The sequence below is a fragment of the Ovis canadensis genome, chromosome 8, assembly GCF_042477335.2.
Source record: "Ovis canadensis isolate MfBH-ARS-UI-01 breed Bighorn chromosome 8, ARS-UI_OviCan_v2, whole genome shotgun sequence".
NCBI lineage: Eukaryota > Metazoa > Chordata > Mammalia > Artiodactyla > Bovidae > Ovis > Ovis canadensis.
The window spans coordinates 13,232,191-13,250,842 of NC_091252.1; the positions used below are offsets into that span (position 1 = coordinate 13,232,191).

The window sequence follows — 18,652 nt, forward strand, 5'->3', positions numbered from 1 at the left end:
ATAATCGTAAGAGATTTGATTTAGGTCATACCTGAATGGTCTAGTGGTTTTCCCTACTTTCTTCAATTTAAGTCTGAATTTGGCAATAAGGAGTTCATGATCTGAGTCACAGTCAGCTCCTGGTCTTGTTTCTGCTGACTGTATATAGAGCTTCTCCATCTTTGGCTGCAAAGAATATAATCAGTCTGATTTCGGTATTGACCATCTGGTGATGTCCATGTGTAGAGTCTTCTCTTTTGTTGTTGGATGAGTGTATTTGCCATGACCAGATCACCCTCTTGGCAAAACTGTTATTAGACTTTGCCCTGCTTCATTCTGTACTCCAAGGCCAAATTTGCCTGTTACTCCAGGTATCTCTTGACTTCTTACTTTTGCATTCCAGTCCCCCATAATGAAAAGGACATCTTTTTCCGGTATTAGTTCTAGAAGGTCTTGTAGGTCTTCATAGAACCGTTCAACTTCAGCTTCTTCAGCATTCCTGTTCAGGGCATAGACTTGGATTACTGTGATATTGAATGGTTTGCCTTAGTAACGAACAGAGATCATTCTGTCGTTTTTGAGATTGTATCCAAGTACTGCATTTCAGACTCTTTCGTTGACTATGATGGCTACTCCATTTCTTCTGAGGATTCTTGCCCACAATAGTGGATATAATGGTCATCTGAGTTAAATTCACCCAGTCCAGTCCATCTGATTTGTTTGTTGATTCCTAAATTGTGAATGTTCATCTTGCCATCTCCTGTTTGACCACTTCCAATTTTCCTTGATTCGTGGACCTAACACTGCAGGTTCTCATGCAGCATTACTCTTTATAGCTTCAGTGTTTACTTCCATCACCAATCACATCCACTACTGGGTGTTGTTTTTGTTTTAGCTGTGTCTCTTTATTCTTTCTGGAGTTATTTCTCCATTTATCTCCAGTAGCATACTGGGCACCTACAGACCTGGGGAGTTCATCTTTCAGTGTCCTATCTTTTTGCCTTTTCATACTGTTCATGGGGTTCTCAAGGCAAGAATACTGAAGTGGTTTGCCATTCCCTTCTCTAGTGGACCATGTTTTGTCAAAACTCTCCACCATGACCCATCTGTCCTGGGTGGCCCTACTGGGAATGGTTCATAGTTTCATTGAGTTAGACAAGGCTGTTGTCCATGTGATTAGATTGGTTAGTTTTCTGTGATTGTGGTTTTCAGTCTGTCTTCCCTCTGATGGAGAAGGATAATAGGGTTATGGAAGCTTCCTGATGGGAGGGACTGATTGAGGGGGAAACAGGGTTTTGTTCTGATGGGAGGGGCCATGCTCAGTAAATTTTTAGTCCGATTTTCTGTTGCTGGCTGGGGCTGTGTTCCCTCCCGGTTATTTACCTGGGGCCAAACTCTGGTGAAGGTAATGATGATAATGGCCACCTCCTTCAGAAGGTCCCATGCTGGCCCTGCTACACTCAGTGCCCCGACCCTGCAGCAGGCCACCGCCAACCCACGCCTCCACCAGAGGCTCCTGGACACTCACGGGCAAGTCTGAGTCAGTCTCTTGTGGGGTCACTGCTCCCTTCTCCTGGGTCCTGGTATGCACAAGGTTCTGTTTGTGCCCTCCAAGAGTCTCTTTACCCTGTCCTGTATAAGTTCTGGTGGCTCTATGGTGGGGTTAATGGCGGCCTTCTCCATGGAGGGCTTATGCAATACCCAGATCTACTGCACCCAGAGCCCCTGCCCCTGCGACAGGCCACTGCTTATCTGTTCCTCTGCAGGAGACACTGAAACACATCTCTGGGTCCTGGCGTACACAAGGTATGTTTGAGCCCTCTGAGCATTTTTGGTAGGTATGGAGTTTGATTCTAAAGGCGATTTCACCTACCATCTTGCTGAGGCTTCTCCTTTGCCCTTGGACATGGGTTATCTCCTAACAGCTGCTCCAGCGGCATACATTCACTCATTTAGCAAAAAGATATTTGGTATTTTGAAGGGTTGCACTTTGACCTTACATTTGTGTCTGCTAAGACATTATGAAATGACCTTGCTTTGTCTCATTTTTATCATGGTTGCAGAGTAACTTTGTCTGAGGTTGGTGTTCTGTAAGATTTTTAATGTCTAATAAGCCTATCTGTGCCAAGCTAGCTTCTGAATGTGCTCTTTTTCTCACTATAAAAAACATTTACCCTGTAGTATAGTCAGATTCTTTTTATTTAAAATCATGCCTTAATTATAACACCTATTATGATCTCTAGCCCAGCCAAAGATAGGTAGACTAGGTTAAAACATTGGTTACGACTATAAAGCCCAACCTCTTCAAAATGATTTGAGTCAAACATAGTATCATAGTATCAATAAAATTTAAAGCTAAGTTTAAAACTAATCTTTATAATTTCTTTATTCACCTCAAAATTAGATTTCTTGACATTAATTTGTCATATCAAGTAGCACATGAGCTGCCCACTTGGTAAAAGGGAGGGATATACATGGGAAACCATTTGTCAGAAATTAATTATAAAAATTTAAAAATATAATTTGAGGCATATGTAATTTAGTAGTAGAGGCACATCCTTAGTCATGGAATCTGATGTGGACGGACACTGTGTTTAGTGCTTTGTGTCAACTTGGCTGTCTTGGTGAAAGGTAGCGAGTGAATTAGTTGTGTTCTGCAGGAGAACTGTGCTGTTTGTAGATGGAAGAATAACTTCCAGATCATGAGGGCTTTTTTATAAAGAGATAAAACTAATCAGATAGGCTGCCCTGTATTCGGCATTTATTTTAATTTTCCTGGTGGTGGTTAAGCTAAAAGTTGATAAGCTATTTGTTAAAAATTGTTGTAATTGACAAGGAACACAAATTTGATGTTTGGATCTAATCCAAACATCAGATTAAACTAAGTGAAATTGCCTGTTTTAGCCATGTCTCCCACTAATGGCTTAAGGTCAAGATATCTGCCATTAAAAGGGATCATAAAAGCAAAACTCTGGCTCTTAGAGGTTGAAAGTGAGGTCAAATGTATCCGATTCAGCTTTCTCTTTACAGCTAGGTGAAGGAAGATTTTTTCCCCCAAATTATTAGATAAGGCAACAGAAAAACTGGCTCATCCATATTGTCATAGCTGAAAAATGTTTATAACTGTGACAGACTTCGGTTTCAGCTGTAGGTTGAGAATCACTGTGTTATACCATGTTTAATCAATTTTTAAAGCACATATTTTCACTTTATAACCTTTCTGAAGTTGAGATGTGGCTTAGTGTCAGCTGTGTCTTTGAGCTGATGAAGTGAGGAAGGTGGTGTGCACTCTTCTCCCAGCCTGGCCTGACCTAAGTCCATAGGGTCCTGAGGGTTGATAATTAAGAGGAGAGACGCATTTCTCCATCTGGATCTTCAATACTGAGGATGAAGGCAGCCTCTGTGAACTTTTCTACTTACTGTGTCTAGTGAAGAGACATACAGTGCTTCTTAGTATTACCTTGGGGAAATTTAATATTTTACATAGATAGAATATGCAATAACTTTTGTCTGGGTCAACATTCATTTTTCATACAGCAAATATCTACTGAACTCCATACTCTATGACAGATATTGTGCTCAGCTAATAAATTATCCGACATCTTTAGCCTGTTTATTGGAATGGGTTGCCATTCCCTTCTCCAGGGAATCTTCCCAACCCAGGGATCAAACCTGGGTTTCCTGCATTACAGGCAGATTGTTTACTGTCTGAGCCACCAGGGAAGACCCTTTCACATAACACTGTGCCTAGCAAATAGTAAACCCTGAATAAAATTAATTAGATTAATGAATATTAGCCACTTTTAGCTGTATAGCTTCTTACTCATAGCTTATATCCTGCTGTCATGAACTATGATGATACCTGAATTCAGCTCTAGCTGGAATCATATTGATACTTCTGTACTGATAATTAGACTAGATACATTATTTCAATTTAGTATATTTTATTTCAGTAGAGTATGAGACAAGAATAATATTTTCAGTATTAAGAAATCCTTACGTTATTAATATAGCCTAATAAGTGTTATTAGTACTTATTAATACCTAATATTAATACTTAATAATACCTAGTTAATATTAACCAAGCTTCCCTGATAGATTGGTTGGCAAAGAATCTGCCTGCAGTACAGGAGACTCCGGTTCGATTCCTGGGTCTGGAAGATCCACTGGAGAAGGGATAGGCTACCCACTCCAGAATTCTTGGGCTTCCCTGGAGACCTAGATTCGATCCCTGGGTTGGAAAGATCCCCTGAAGAAGGGAAAGGCTACCCACTCAGGCATTCTGGCCTGGAGAATTCCATGGACTGTATAGTTCATGCGGTCGTAGAGTCAGACACAACTGAGCACTCACTCACTCACCTTATTAATAAGAAAAACACGGATGAAAAGTTTTAAAAAACTATTATGTACAATATTTAGAAAATGTTCAAACTTATAAAGTCTGATTAGTTAGACTGCTGAAGATATTTTAATGTTGCTGGTTTTTTACCCTTGGCATAAATAAAACAAAGGAAAGGTAAATGGGAATGATGAATTGCAGTGATGTAATTTACATTTTGTTAAATTGCCTGGAAAACGATGAATTTTTCATTCCAAAAGCAAGAAAATGTTCAAAGGATTGTTTGCAAAAGTGAATGCAGGCTAGGTAATTCTGACAAAAATTATGTTATTTTTGAATAGACATTATGCTCTGTTAATGAATCAGTGAGTCTTCAAACAAGGAGATTAATTTAAGAATTAAAAAAATTGGGCATTCTTAATAAATTTGTTTATAGAAGCTTTAGAAAAAAATATTTTAATATTTATTGCCAAATATAATAAACTTTTCTAGTAATATATTCAGTAGTTTCATTTGTTTTTTACAGTGCACACTGGTTTTTGGCCGTTGTTTGTTTCCCTGGTTTGGAAAAACCAAAGTATGAACCTAATCCTCATTACCATGAAAATACAGTCACGCAAAAAAGTTCACCTGTAGAGGACAGTTGTGTTTCTTCTCCTTCAGCCAGTGAAATGGACAGTTGTTCACAAAACTCTGCTGCCAAGCCTGTAATTAAGAAGATGTCAAACAGAAAGCATTGCGTAGCTGTAATCGACTCAAATAATGAACAGGAAGAAAGCGACCCTCGTTGCCGGAGAAACATAAGCAGTGTGAAATGTAGTCTGAAAAAAATGAATCATGCTGCGAGCGAGAATGAGGACTCGAATAAAGGAGAGCCCACATGCCAGAAACTTGTCGGTAGGACTGAAAGTGAGGATGGCCTACAGAGTGAATATTTAAGTTCTATGCACCATACAGGTATGTTACTGAATGTTTCAAAAAAATCAAAAAATTCAGAGTAAGTTGGATTTTTTAGAAATAGGATTAAAATTTCAGGGTGCACTTTTTCTTAAAGTCAGGTTTATTGTATAATTTACTTACAGTAACATTCACTCATAAATATATGAGCTCAGTGAGCTTTGATAAATATATATAGTCCTGTAATCATTACAGCAATTGAGATTTAGAACTTGCCATTACTCAAAACAATGCTCTTGTGCCCCCTTGATAATGAGTCTCCTTCCCTCATCCTTACAAAGAGTGCAGTTTTAAAATTAAAGTACAAGGTCTGCATTTTCCATTTGTAGGAACTTGGACTTGTTTTTATTTCATAGGAAATTTACTTATTCAGCATAAACAGTAGTTGCACAATCTTAGATCTATAAGGCAAACTAGTTTGATCTTCTCAATTTACAGATGGGCAAATTGAGATCAAGAGGCAAAAAATTAAAGCTTTTTCCTCCAAATAGTTGTTGACATTCAAATTAAAGGTTAGTTCCTGTTCCTCACTCTCTTTCATGGTTTTCCGTGGAAAGAAGGGCACTGGTCCAACCTCTGCTTTTTCATTTCCCTTCAGTTCTAATAAATTGTTTCTTTCCTTGAATCAGGTCCATATTACTAGCACTTATTCTAGAAATCTAAGGTATCTCTTCAAATACTTAAATTTTTTATCAAGTCAACTGCAGAATTTCCACTTCAACCTCAAAGTAAAATAGTCCACTTCATGAACTATAGTATGCTATATATATAAGATAGCAAACTTAATAAACTATGAATAGATTTAATACACTCTCTTTGGAGGAAAAAACTCAGTATAAGACATAGAAGAAATTATGTGACCTCAGAAAGAACCTATCAAAAGTTGTGAATGCTGAGCATACTTCGGGTACTTCTACCAGCCTGTTATTTTAGTAAATCAGAAAGCTGTTGCTACATTCTTTCAGAAATATTTTTTGTTTGACATGCTCAGCTGCATAAAGCTGATATTAGGCCTATGGATATTGGTCTTTGTGCCTTTTAGCGGGTATAAGAGAAGAGGCAAAAGGGGGGAATTTAGCAGATAAAGCAAAAAAGTGCATCAAAACCAAGCAGATAAATGCAGTTGACCCTTGAACAGCATGGGATTTAGGGGTGCTGACCCTCTGACAGTCAAAATCCACCTCTGACTTTATCATCAGCCATTTATGTCATACCACAGTTCTACACCCACAGATTCACATCCCTGGATTCAGCCAGCCTTGGATTGTCCAGTACTGTGCTAACCTCTTTCTTGGGTGGAAAAAAAATCCTTGTGTAAGTGGACCAGTGCAGTTCAAACCTGTGCTGTTCAAGGGTCAACAGTACTTATTTTTATTGCTCACTTTCTAATAAATTTCATCAGGGAAGAAATGGAATGTAGAAAGGCAAAATAGGTAGTCACCAAGTCACTGTAATTTTTTTTCAGTTTTAGTATTTTAATACTTGAATAGAAGAAAAAAGTAATAAAAGGCATTGAATAGCTACATTAATTACCATTTTGCTACACTGAAAGCATTGCTTAGATGGGCACTCTGAAGATTAAGCCTTCAAGGCAGTGTGCACAGTTTGTGTGCCTTTGAACAAAGTCCTGCCAATTAGTACATGAGAAGATGCTGGATATCATTAGTCATGAAGGAACTATAAATCAAAACCACAAGCCTATAGAGTGGATTAATGGCTGCTTAAGCCTTTTTATCGGAGAAGGCAATGGCAACCCACTCCAGTACTCTTGCCTGGAAAATCCCATGGACGGAGGAGCCTTGTAGGCTGTAGTCCATGGGATCACCAAGAGTCGGACACTTACTGAGCGACTTCACTTTCACTTTTCACTTTCATGTATTGGAGAAGGAAATGGCAACCCGCTCCAGTGTTCTTGCCTGGAGAATCCCAGGGACGGCGGAGCCTGGTGGGCTGCCATCTGTGGGGTCGCACAGAGTCGGACACAACTGAAGCGACTTAGCAGCAGCAGCAGCAAGCCTTTTTATAGAGCATGGCTAGAATTAGAAAGTCAGATGCCAACAGGTGTTGATGAGAATGTGGGGAAACTGAAAACTTCATATATTATTAATGTAGGAAGGTAAAATGCTACAGCTTGCTTTGGAAAACAGTTTGACAGTTTCTTAAGATGTTAGACACAAAGTTATAATATGATCCAGCAGTTCCACTCCTAGATAAATACCCGAGAGAAATAAAAACATATGTCCACACAAAAACTTGGGTATGAACAATTATAGCAGCATTATTCACAACGGCCAAAAGGTAGAAACAACCCAGATGTTCATCAACTGATAGTTGGATAATGAAAACATGATATATCTATTTAACGGAATATTATGAGGACATAAAAAGAAATGAAGTAGTGATACATGTTACAACATGATTGAAACTGAGAACATGTTAAGTTGAAGTAGTCACAGAAGACCACATATTAATGTGATTCTATTTGTATTAAATCTCCCAAACATGGTTGCTTAAGGGTGCTTGGGGATTGGAGAGGAATATGGGGAAAAGGAAGTGATAGTAAAGAGTTTAGAGGTTTGTTTTTGCTTGTTTGTTTTGAGATTTGAAACATTTTGAAAAGGTTTTAAAATTGACTCTGGTGATGGTTGCACACAGTATGTGTAAATATACAAAAACCACTTAATTGTACACTTTAAGGGGGTGAATTGTATGGTATGTGAATTGTATCTCTAGAGAACATTTTTTAAGTTCCTTTTTGATCAATAATTTCATATAGTTTAATATGAATTCAAGTTAAAAAATGAATTAAAATGCATGACTTAGAGCAATGAGACAAAGCCTTAGGGCTTCCTTCATCTACACCAACCCCAGAAATTCCTAGTGGCCCTTTCCTACAAGTTAGTGTTCTACTTGAGAAGTAACTGGTTAAATTTGAGTATATGTCCCAGTGAATCCTTTAGTTTGCCCTTTCAGTATCTGTTTATTCTTCTTTGAAAAATTATAGTTTGTGCTTTGGTTTTTTGTTTTTTTTTGTTTTTGTTTTTTTTTTTTTAGTATGTAACTATATCAATTATCCTTGAAGGTAATTAATTTAACATTATTATGTGTGATACACTGGTGTTTTTCTATCCTTTTTTAATGTTTATCTTAATTCAGTGATGATAGTGTCCCACAGTTCTCTAGAATGGGTTTGTATTTTTTTTAAGGAATGAAGTCTCATTTTTCATCAGTGTTTTCAAGGTCTCACTCACCCAAAAGAACATTGAATAGCCTCAGAGAGGATGGTTTAAGCAGTCTATGCTATATAAAATTATGACATCAAAATTTAAGAAGAGCTTGTAAAAATTTTTTGTGATTGTCATTTGTATCTAATTGATCTATTTCTGTTTGGTTTGATAGTTGACAGGGCTTAAATGAAGCATTTTAGGTAGTTTAAACATAATTTAACCACTGAACACATATAGTCACCAGTGACTTCAATGTAGGTTGACATGCTACAGCAAATAAATAGAATTGTATCTTGACACAGGGATTAGGTTTTTAAGATCAACTGTAGGAAAGTAATAATGTGTGTTATTATTACTTTGATTTGCTGCTTTTTCAGTTGGGCACCATTTGAAATAGTTGTCTTGTGATGTATGGTATCAATACATGAAAAATATGTTTAAATTCTAGAATCACACTTGGTTTGGCATCTTCAGATGATCTCACTATGTGAGAACCTCAGGAACTGGGACTGGTTGTGAGAATAGCTGATTGAGTTACTGCCACTCAATTTATACTAGAGCATTTGTTTACTGAACGAAATAATTGAAGAAATTGACTATACTATTTACTTTTCTCTCTTTTTTACAGTGCACATGTGTTTTCATTTGTATAAATTCATGTTTATATGACACAATTTCTGGGTAAAAGGTATAGTTAGGAATATTTTGATTCTAAAACAACTTGATTGTAATTACTAATTCTGAATTACCTAAGGATTTAGACAGATTTTACTTAAATATAGGTATTTTAGCTTCAAAACATTAAAATACAAATTTTTAAAAAGATAAATTGTAAAGGTTATTCTTTGCATAATAAAAGGATTAATCATAGGGCTTTATTATTTTAAATAGTATTTTTTATCACAACATTTAAACTTAATATATGTTAAATATATCTTTTCAGGAGCACTTTTATCCTGCTATCTTCCCATCTTGTCTTGCTTAATAATGTTAGCATTCTTAATGCTCTTTTAAATAACTTGTACTAAAATAAGTTAAATCCTATCTAAAATACCTTGAAGTCATGCTTTTAAAAAACTTGGAAATGGTATGCTCTATAGTAAACAATATTTGTATATTTGGCATCAAAGTTCCTGACTCAGTTTTCATTATTTCTTGTAAGTCTTCTCTTTCTTTAAGCTTAATCATTGATTTTTAAGGATTTGGATTCTTAAAAGAGACTTTTAAAATAATTCATTTCAGATATTTCTGTGAGTCATTTATTTTCATACTACCAGCATCTACATTGGCTTGTGTTGTTTTATTTTATTGAAAATCTTATGAATATAACCAAACATGAAGGAAAAGTGCGCCAAGTTGAAGAGCTTACCCATAACTACTAATATTATCATTATTTTCATTTTTGTATTTTTAAAAAATTTTTTGTGCAAAAGCAAGCCCATCTTACTATGTTTTAATCATGTTTTTTAATTTGTACAATTTTCTGTATTTTCACAATTTTAAGTTCTCACATGTACACAGTATTTCATTTTAGGTTCTATATTTGCTGAGTATTCCTGTTATTGAACAATTATTTTCAAACCATTGTAGCTTCTATTATTAAAGATATCTAGCATACCTAGCACAAAACCTTTATTTATAGACATGTATTTAAATATATATAAATTTTAATAATACAATTGATACCTAGTTTTTTAATGTTTAATGAATTTTAGAGTCTGAGTAGTAGAAACAGCTCTGTAAACAGTATGAAAATCCAGGTTTTTAAAAAAGTAACTTATTTTGTATTTGTGATATTACATGCTAAGACAAATTTTATATTTGTAATTACTATATAATTGCTAGCATTAATTTTAAGATCATATGCTATTAAGTTATGTGCATATTCTTTTTAAGAATTGTGTAATATTTCTTATTGATACAGATGGTTTAAGCAAAATAAGACTAAACTACAGTGATGAATCAGCTGAAGGTAGTAAAATGCTTGAAGATGAACTCATTGACTTCTCAGAAGATCAGGATAACCAGGTGAAACTTAATGCTTAGCAAGGAGTTCCAGTATTTTATATCATTAAAAGTTTTTCTTTGGACTCCTTTGCAGTTCCCTCGGGATTGAGTGACATAGAACATTTTCTAAAGTCTGGTCATCTATTTAGAGATATATTTTTTACATATTTACCACAAGGGTTTTTATCCTCAGTAGTGCTATTTCATTATTAGTTACTTAGATTTTATAGTTGCAGTACTAACTGTAGGCTGTCTTTTATAGGATGATAGCAGTGATGATGGACTCCTTGCTGACGACAACTGCAGTTCAGAAATAGGACAGTGGCATTTAAAGCCTACTCTCTGTAAACAGTAAGCGTTGACTGTACATCTTGTAAACCACCTGGTGACTTTTATTCACATACTCTCTTAGAATAAAATATTAACCATACTGTTTTAATTGAAACAAGTACTTAAGCAAAAATCACAAAGGATTTCAGAATCAGTGAGGAAAACCTGGGTCATGCCTACTAATGTCAAGATTGAGTTGGGGAGAATGGAAATCATTTCAGTTCTCCAGTTGCCCACTTTCCATCTCTGTGCAAGTGCATACATAGAAAGCCCCTATTCCTTTTGGATATGTAGTGATTTGAAGCAGGAAAGGACAAAGAATTTTCATTCAGATTCAGGTCGGTAACATGGGGATTGGAGTTTACACTAGCTCCGTAGCCACTGTGTGAAGGCTGTGGAGTGACTCAGGACAGTCCTAAGAGGCGTGTTGCAGGGAACCTCACATTGAGAGTGAGTCTGTTTTGGTTCTCAGAAGTACATGTTCTGAGATCTCTCCAGGGTCTCCTGACTTCAGGGATGAAGTACCTATTTCTAGACTTAATCTCTTCTTGACTTTTTGTAGGAAATCTCATCTGAAATTCTAGTAACAGCATTTGAAAAGCAAACGTCAGTATAAAGGAAAACATAGAGACCTAGAGCAGTTAAAATATTTTCTCCAAATCCCATAAAATGTTAGCCAGGAAGAACCTAGGTCTTTAATCATTTCAGGACTTTCTGTACTACATTAAACTTGTTCACATACTTAGGTTTAAGAACAAAATTTTGAAAGTAAAGTGTTTTTTTATAGTAAGTGTTCTAAAGTGGAATCTTGCCCCAAACAGTGGATTCTAAGCTAATTCTTTTATGTGAAGATTACCTGTTTAGTTATTTAAAATATCAGTAGATTTTTTAAATGGGATTATCTTTCTTCTGAACAAGGAATGTTCAAATTTTCAGAATTGTTTTGATTTTGTACTAAATTTTGAAGTATTTTTAGGAACTAGCTATGGAACTTTGGTGAAATATATTCATAACTTAGGTATGGCCAAATTATTACTCTATAATTCAGTATTTAATATAATCATGGGTAGTTAAGTATTATTAGGGTGTTTTTGCCTAAAAGGTTTATCCCCTCCTCCATTTTATTGTTAATGTACATCTTTCTGTGCCTTTTAAACATTAATAAAATATTAATATTTGGTCATTTTATTTCAGACCTTGTATCTTACTGATGGACTCACTTAGAGGCCCTTCTCGGTCAAATGTTGTCAAAATTCTAAGAGAGTAAGTTCAAAACTCTACCTGTATTTTGTATTCTGGTGAGGATGAGGAAGTATGTATATTTATATGTATGTATGTGTTCTTACTATATACGTATCATTGCAGGTATTTAGAGGTGGAATGGGAAGTTAAAAAAGGAAGCAAAAGAAGTTTTTCCAAAGATGTTATGAAAGGCTCTAATCCAAAAGTACCACAGCAAAACAACTTCAGTGACTGTGGCGTATATGTATTGCAGTATGTAGAGAGCTTTTTCGAGGTGAGTTTCAGTTGGTTGGATCTGACTTAATAAATAGTGAAATGGTATTTTTGATCTTACGTTAGTGTAAAAGACAGAATAATCAAATATTTTGGAGAGACTGAAAACTGCTGTTTCAGAAATTATTCCAGGGAACAAAAACTCATAAATCAGAGAATATTTAAGGTTTAAACAAGACTGAACTCCATGTAATCCGAATCCAGTCACTTCTATCACTGACCAGCTCTTCCTCTCCACTGGCTCTTTTGGCCTTCAAGAAATCTCTGCCATGATTCAGACCCTATCTTTTTACCTTCTTTTCTCCCCTTCACAAATGTATTTCTGGACACATATTTATATTCATTGTCTTCATTTCCACAAATCCTACTTGCTTCTCAAATCTGTGTAATCTGGCTTGACCCTCCCCCTTACACAGGAATTGTTGCTGACCTCCCGGCACCATTGACACTGCCGAGCATTCCTTCCTCGTAACACTCTTCGTTTGACTTTACCGTGCATACCTGTCTTGGGTATTCTTACAGTTTATCTTGACTTCTTCTTTATCCACCAGCCATTGTGCCATAAGTTCTGTGAATTCCATCACTCAGTGTCACACATGCTGAGTTCTTTAACCCTGTGACCACTTTCTCAGTTCAGTTCACTAGCATCACTATTCCACAGTGCTGTACCAACCTCTGACTAAGCCTCCTTTTTTTAAAAAATTTATTCCTTTTAATTGGAGGCTAATTACAGTATGGTAGTCGTTTTGCCATACATTGACATGAATCCGCCATGGGTGTACATGTGTCCCCCATCCTGAACCTCCCTCCCACCTTCCTCCCCATCCCATCCCTCTGGGTCAACCCAGTGCACCAGCCCCAAGCACCCTGCCTCATGCATCGAACCTGGACTGGCGATTCATTTCACATATGATAATTTACATGTTTCAATGCCATTCTCACAAATAATTCCGCTCTCGCCTTGTCCCACAGAGTCCGAAAGACTGTTACAGAACTGTTATATATCTGTGTCTCTTTTGCTGTCTTGCATACAGGGTCATCGTTACCATCTTTCTAAATTCCATATATATGCGTTTAGTATACTGTCTTAAATTTTTTCTTAATGTATTCATTTTTAATTGGAGGATAATTGCTTTAGACAGTCCAGCTCCCTGTGTTGTGCAGCAGCCTCCCACTGGCCATCTGTTTGGTACACGGTAGTGTATACATCAGTGCCACTTGCTCCGTTCATCTCACCCTGTCCTTCCCCTGCTGTGTCCCCAAGTCCGTTCTCTGCGTCTGCATTTCTAGTCTTCCCTGCAGACAGATTCATCGGATCCCATATACATGCATTGGATATACGGTATTTGTTTTTCTTCTTCTGCCTTCCTTCACTCTGTATGATAAGCTCTAGGTTCATCCACCTCAGTTCAACTGACTAAAATTTACTGCTTTTTATGGCGAACATTCCATTGTGTATATGTACCACAACTTGTTTATCCATTCATCTCTCGATGGACATCTAGGCTGCTTCCATGTCCTGGCTGTTGTAAATAGTGCTACAGTGAACATTGGGGTACATGTGTCCTTTTGAACTATGGTTTTCTCAGGGAATATGCCCAGTAGTGGGATTACTGGGTCATGTGGTCGTTTTACTCCTCGTTTTTTTAGGAAATCTCCATACTGTTCTCCATAGTGGTTGTATCAGCTTACATTCCCACCAGCAGTGCACGAGGGCTCCCGTTTCTCTACATCCTCTCCAGCATTTACTGTTTGTAGATGTTTTGGTGATGGCCATTCTGACTGGTGTGAGGTGATGTCTCATTTTAGTTTTAATCTGCATTTCCGGAATAGTGAATGACGTCGAGCATCTTTTCCTGTGTGTGTTGGCCATCTATCTGTCTTCTTTGGAGAAATGTCTGTGTAGGTCTTCTGCCCAGTTTTTGATTAGGTTGTTTGTTTTTCTGATACTGAAATGCATGAGTTGCTTGTATATTTTGGAGGTTAATCTTTTGTCAGTTTGCAGTTTTCTCTCATTCTGAGGGCTGTCTTTTCATTTTGTTTATAATTTCCTTTGCTTTGCAAATGCTTTTGAGTCCCATTTGTTTGTTTTTATTTCCATTACTCTGGGAGGTGGGTCAAAGGGGATCTTGCTTTGATTTATGTCAAAGAGTACGGTGCCTATGTTTTCCTCTTAAGAGTTTTATAGTTTTTGCCCTTACATTTTTTTTTTTTTTTTACATTTTGTTCTTTAAACCATTTTGAGTTTATTTTTGGATATGATGTTAGAAAGTGTTCTCATTTCATTCTTTTACATGTAGCTTGCTGGGCCTCTTGCTGTGTTTTTTTCACAGTTGTTTGCTCAAAACCCAAACTTAATCATGTTACTTTCCTGCTTTAAATCTTACAATGGCTTCCTGTTGCTCTTGAGTTAAAAGACTGGAATCCTTCACATGACCTGCATGCTCTAACTCCTGTTCTAGCTTCTAGCCTTCTTTCTACCCTTCTCACTCCAGCGTTCTGTGTACCATCTACCTGAATGTCATTTCAGGCTCTCATATTCTTTCTTGCCTCCAGACATTGATACCTATTTCCCTCCCTGGAGTATTCTTCCCTGTTGCTTCCATCATTCCTTATTTGACTAATTCCTACTCATTCTTTAGATCTCAGCATAAACATCACTTTTTGATACTGTGCTATGCCCTTAGGTATGTATTCTCATAGGACTCTCTGCTTCTCCTGTCTTAGTACCTGTCACATCCATTGTTTTAATTGTTGAGTTATCTGTCTAGACTGGGGCCAGCAGTCCTTTTCATGAGGGGCCAGGTCATAAATATTTTAGGTTCTGTGGCCATACAGTCTCTGCTCTCCCTTTTGCTGTTGTGCATGAAAGAAAAAGCATCCGTAGACAGCATGTAGATGAGTTACTGTGGTGATGTTCCAATAAGGCTTTATTTACAAAAACAGGCAATAGGCAGAATTTGACCCACTGGCTGTAGTTTGCTCACCCTTGATCTGTAAGTAGAAATTGTCTTACATCTCCAGTGCCTAGCAAAATGCCTGGAATGTTACTGATTTTTTTTTCATTTCTACTCTGGAATGCTTTTGTCATTGAAACTAAAATATTACTTATTATATAATTTTCTGATGTGCATTTAATATTTTTATTCTCAGAATCCAATTCTCAATTTTGAATTACCTATGAATCTGGCAAACTGGTTTCCTCCCCCAAGAATGAGAACAAAAAGAGAAGAAATCCGAAACATAATTCTGAAGCTACAGGAAGATCAGAGCAAAGAGAAAAAGAAGCATAAGGACACTTACTCAACAGAAACGTCTTTAGGTGAAGGAGCAGAACAATATATCAATAGCATCTCAGATTGACCATTTCTGATGCTTGTGGGTATTGCCTTCAGAAACTGAGTGACTTTAAACTTTGGGTATAGACAGTAAAGAACTGAGATGCTCACTACTCAGAGTGATTTGGAAATGTTAATGATTGTATAAATGTCATATAATTAATTTCCAATGGAGTATGTATTAAGTAAAAGTCTGTAAATATGTTAATGAGGCCAATTTTTCCAGCATTTATAATTATTTTTTTCACTTTAGGAAGCTTTTGTTATGTATTTTCTGTTAATAGTACTTAAAACTGCAACTTCTAAACACAAATAAATAAATAAAAAGAAAATATTTATAGGAGGAAATGATTAATTTGATATTCTTTAGTGAAATTAAATTCTTTAGTGGGTGTGATATTTTTCATGGGAATATTCGAGTATCTATGATGATCTTTTCACTTTTGCATTTGTTTTAAAATAAAATGTAAAAATAAGATTAAATTGAAGGCATTTTGAACAAGAAAGACATCTTCATATGCTTGTATAGCAGGAAAAAATAACAGGTTTTTTTAACCCAGATACTTCCTTGTGTTTGGAGAACTTGGCCCCAAAAGTATAATAAATATTTATAATTTTACTCAATTATTTAAGGAGAGGCAAGTCAAAGAAAAATAACTTTGAATTATACTACTACATAATAACTATATCATATGTTATTGTGAAGTACCTTTCTGAAGATATCAAAAACTCAGGTTAAAACTATTTTGGTAAGTACAGCTTGAATTTCAAATATCCCATGTTACCTTCCTATATTAAAGTATCTACAATCTGTGTGATATAGTTAATTAATAAACATTTTTAACCTGTGAACACAGAAATTTAAATAGGAATTTACTATTTTTTGTAATGACTTTTGCTATTTTTTCATTGCTCATTTTGTTCTTGTTATTTTGATACACAAAGTACCAGACTTTTTGCACCTGAGTTTTTTAGTGAAAATTATTTTTACATGCAAAAGTACTATCTTTAATCAGTTGCATACTGCAGAAAATAATAGTCTATCTTGAATTCCCCTTTGAAAACACTAAAATGTGGTGGTGTTGACACGTTTACAGTTCATATAGGAATCTTGCATATATCTGCTGAAACTATTATTTTCAAATGAAATGTTACACATTCTTTCAAATGAGACTTGAAATTATAGATTTGAAAAGTCGTTTTTTTGTTAAATAATTTAAAAAGCACATATAACAAACATAGTTGAGAATAAAAGAAAGACCATTTTTAATCAGCAGTTACTTTATTTTTAATCTGGCCATTTCTGGCATTGCAACCCACATTTTAGGCTACTTTATTGAATTTAACAAAGTCCTTGGGTGTGTTTGGGGTGGATTTGGGGTGTTGTTAACAACAACCTAAAAAAAAAAGAAAAAATCTGCTTTATACACACTCATTAAAGGAAAAATTAAAATGTTAAGTTTCAGGAACATCACCATTATTGGTATTGATTATGAACTTGTTAACTTTGAACTATCTTAACATTTTTATTTGTGATTATATTATTACTTTTTAAGGAATACCCTAGAACTCTTTTAGCTCAGATATGAAAAGACAAGTTTATTATTTACTGAATATGGACCAAGAAAGAAATTTTTTAAAAAACCTGATGGCAGTACGCAAAACTGGCGTATTTTTTTCACTATACTGTGTTAGAATTTAAGGTACTGAAAGAACTATTCTCAAATGCTTGGTGTCGTTTCAGTTTCTAATGGCTACATTTTACACTCTTAATTTTTAAAAAGATAAAGAAACAACCTGTCCTTTGGGTCAGTTCAGTCCATCATGTTTTGACATGAGAAATACAGATATGTCTGTCAACTTTCTAGAGGCAGAGTATCCAGCTGTTTGATCATATTTCTCCCACCCTGTATAAAATTCTATATTTAAAAGTTATGCTAATGACTTTGCTTTGGAGATAAATCTCTGGAGACTGCCAGGTTGAGCTCCAAAATTAGAGTTGATAATCTTTGGTGTGTATGCACATTTACTTGCTAATGGTGTACTCTGGTACTTCTACATGTAGTTTATAGTGGATATCAGCCTTTTAAAATGTATTGTTAGTACTCAGAAGTCGTGAAACAGAATTTTACAGCTTAGAGGTTTGTTACTAGATGCTGAAACTGCATGACAGTATCTGGTGTCTTAACTAATTAGATAGATTTGTTGTATTTGTTTTCTTGTTGGATAGAATAACACTTAATCATTTTTAGAAGGGTTTTAGATTACTTGCCATAAAATTTGTATGTGTCTTAGCTCTTGGTAGTTTACGAGCAAAGTTGGCATTCAATTAGTCCTTTTCCTTTGATGTCGCTAAGACAGCTGAAAACTTAATAGTATTACTTCAGGTTCACATAAAGCTAAATCAGTTAAGCATAGTAACCTGTGCTTAAATTATTAGTTAATTAAATGTAGGAGGCTTTATTTGAGAGGATGAAATAATTATCTAAATTATATCTTGTTTAAGTCACCAAAATGAATTTCCTATTTTTTCTCTTTAAAAAGCTATGATCTCTGCGAACTGTAAGATACAAAAACGAATGCTTTAATTTCCCAGAAGTTAAAAATTATAATTAAAGTCTCAAAATCCACTGAAGAGGAACAATAAAGAATATATTTTAATATATATGATCAAGAGTTGGTGGCGTAAAGCTTACTGGGATGTAGTAATAGAATGGATAATTTAGTTAGAACCCATCAGAGATGAGGCTGTGTGGTACTGTGTGTCTAGAAGAGGTGCAGACAGCAAAGTGGCTCTGAGAACAAAGCAGGAGGAGGAGATTATTGGGGAAGGAGACCACAGACTGTCTAGCCAGGGGACCATCAATGGAGAGCTGACCGCTGAATGCACGGAGGCAGACCAGAGTTGGAAACGTAGCCTACTAAGCAATGTTCTAAAATACTCCAGTAAGACTTTCTGG

General features: G+C 35.8%; 1 protein-coding gene across 2 annotated transcripts in view; it reads left to right on the forward strand.

The window, feature by feature from the left end:
• Positions 1-16,024, forward strand: part of SENP6 (SUMO specific peptidase 6) — a 132,433-nt gene extending 116,409 nt beyond the window's left edge. For both annotated transcript variants that reach the window (XM_069598028.1, XM_069598027.1), the window contains 6 exons: positions 4,845-5,275; positions 10,427-10,530; positions 10,772-10,860; positions 12,034-12,102; positions 12,205-12,355; positions 15,508-16,024. In XM_069598028.1, the coding sequence (XP_069454129.1) occupies positions 4,845-5,275; positions 10,427-10,530; positions 10,772-10,860; positions 12,034-12,102; positions 12,205-12,355; positions 15,508-15,717 (1,054 nt within the window). In that variant the 3' untranslated portion in view covers positions 15,718-16,024. The remainder of the gene's footprint in view (positions 1-4,844; positions 5,276-10,426; positions 10,531-10,771; positions 10,861-12,033; positions 12,103-12,204; positions 12,356-15,507) is intronic.
• The last annotated feature ends 2,628 nt before the right edge of the window (positions 16,025-18,652 follow it).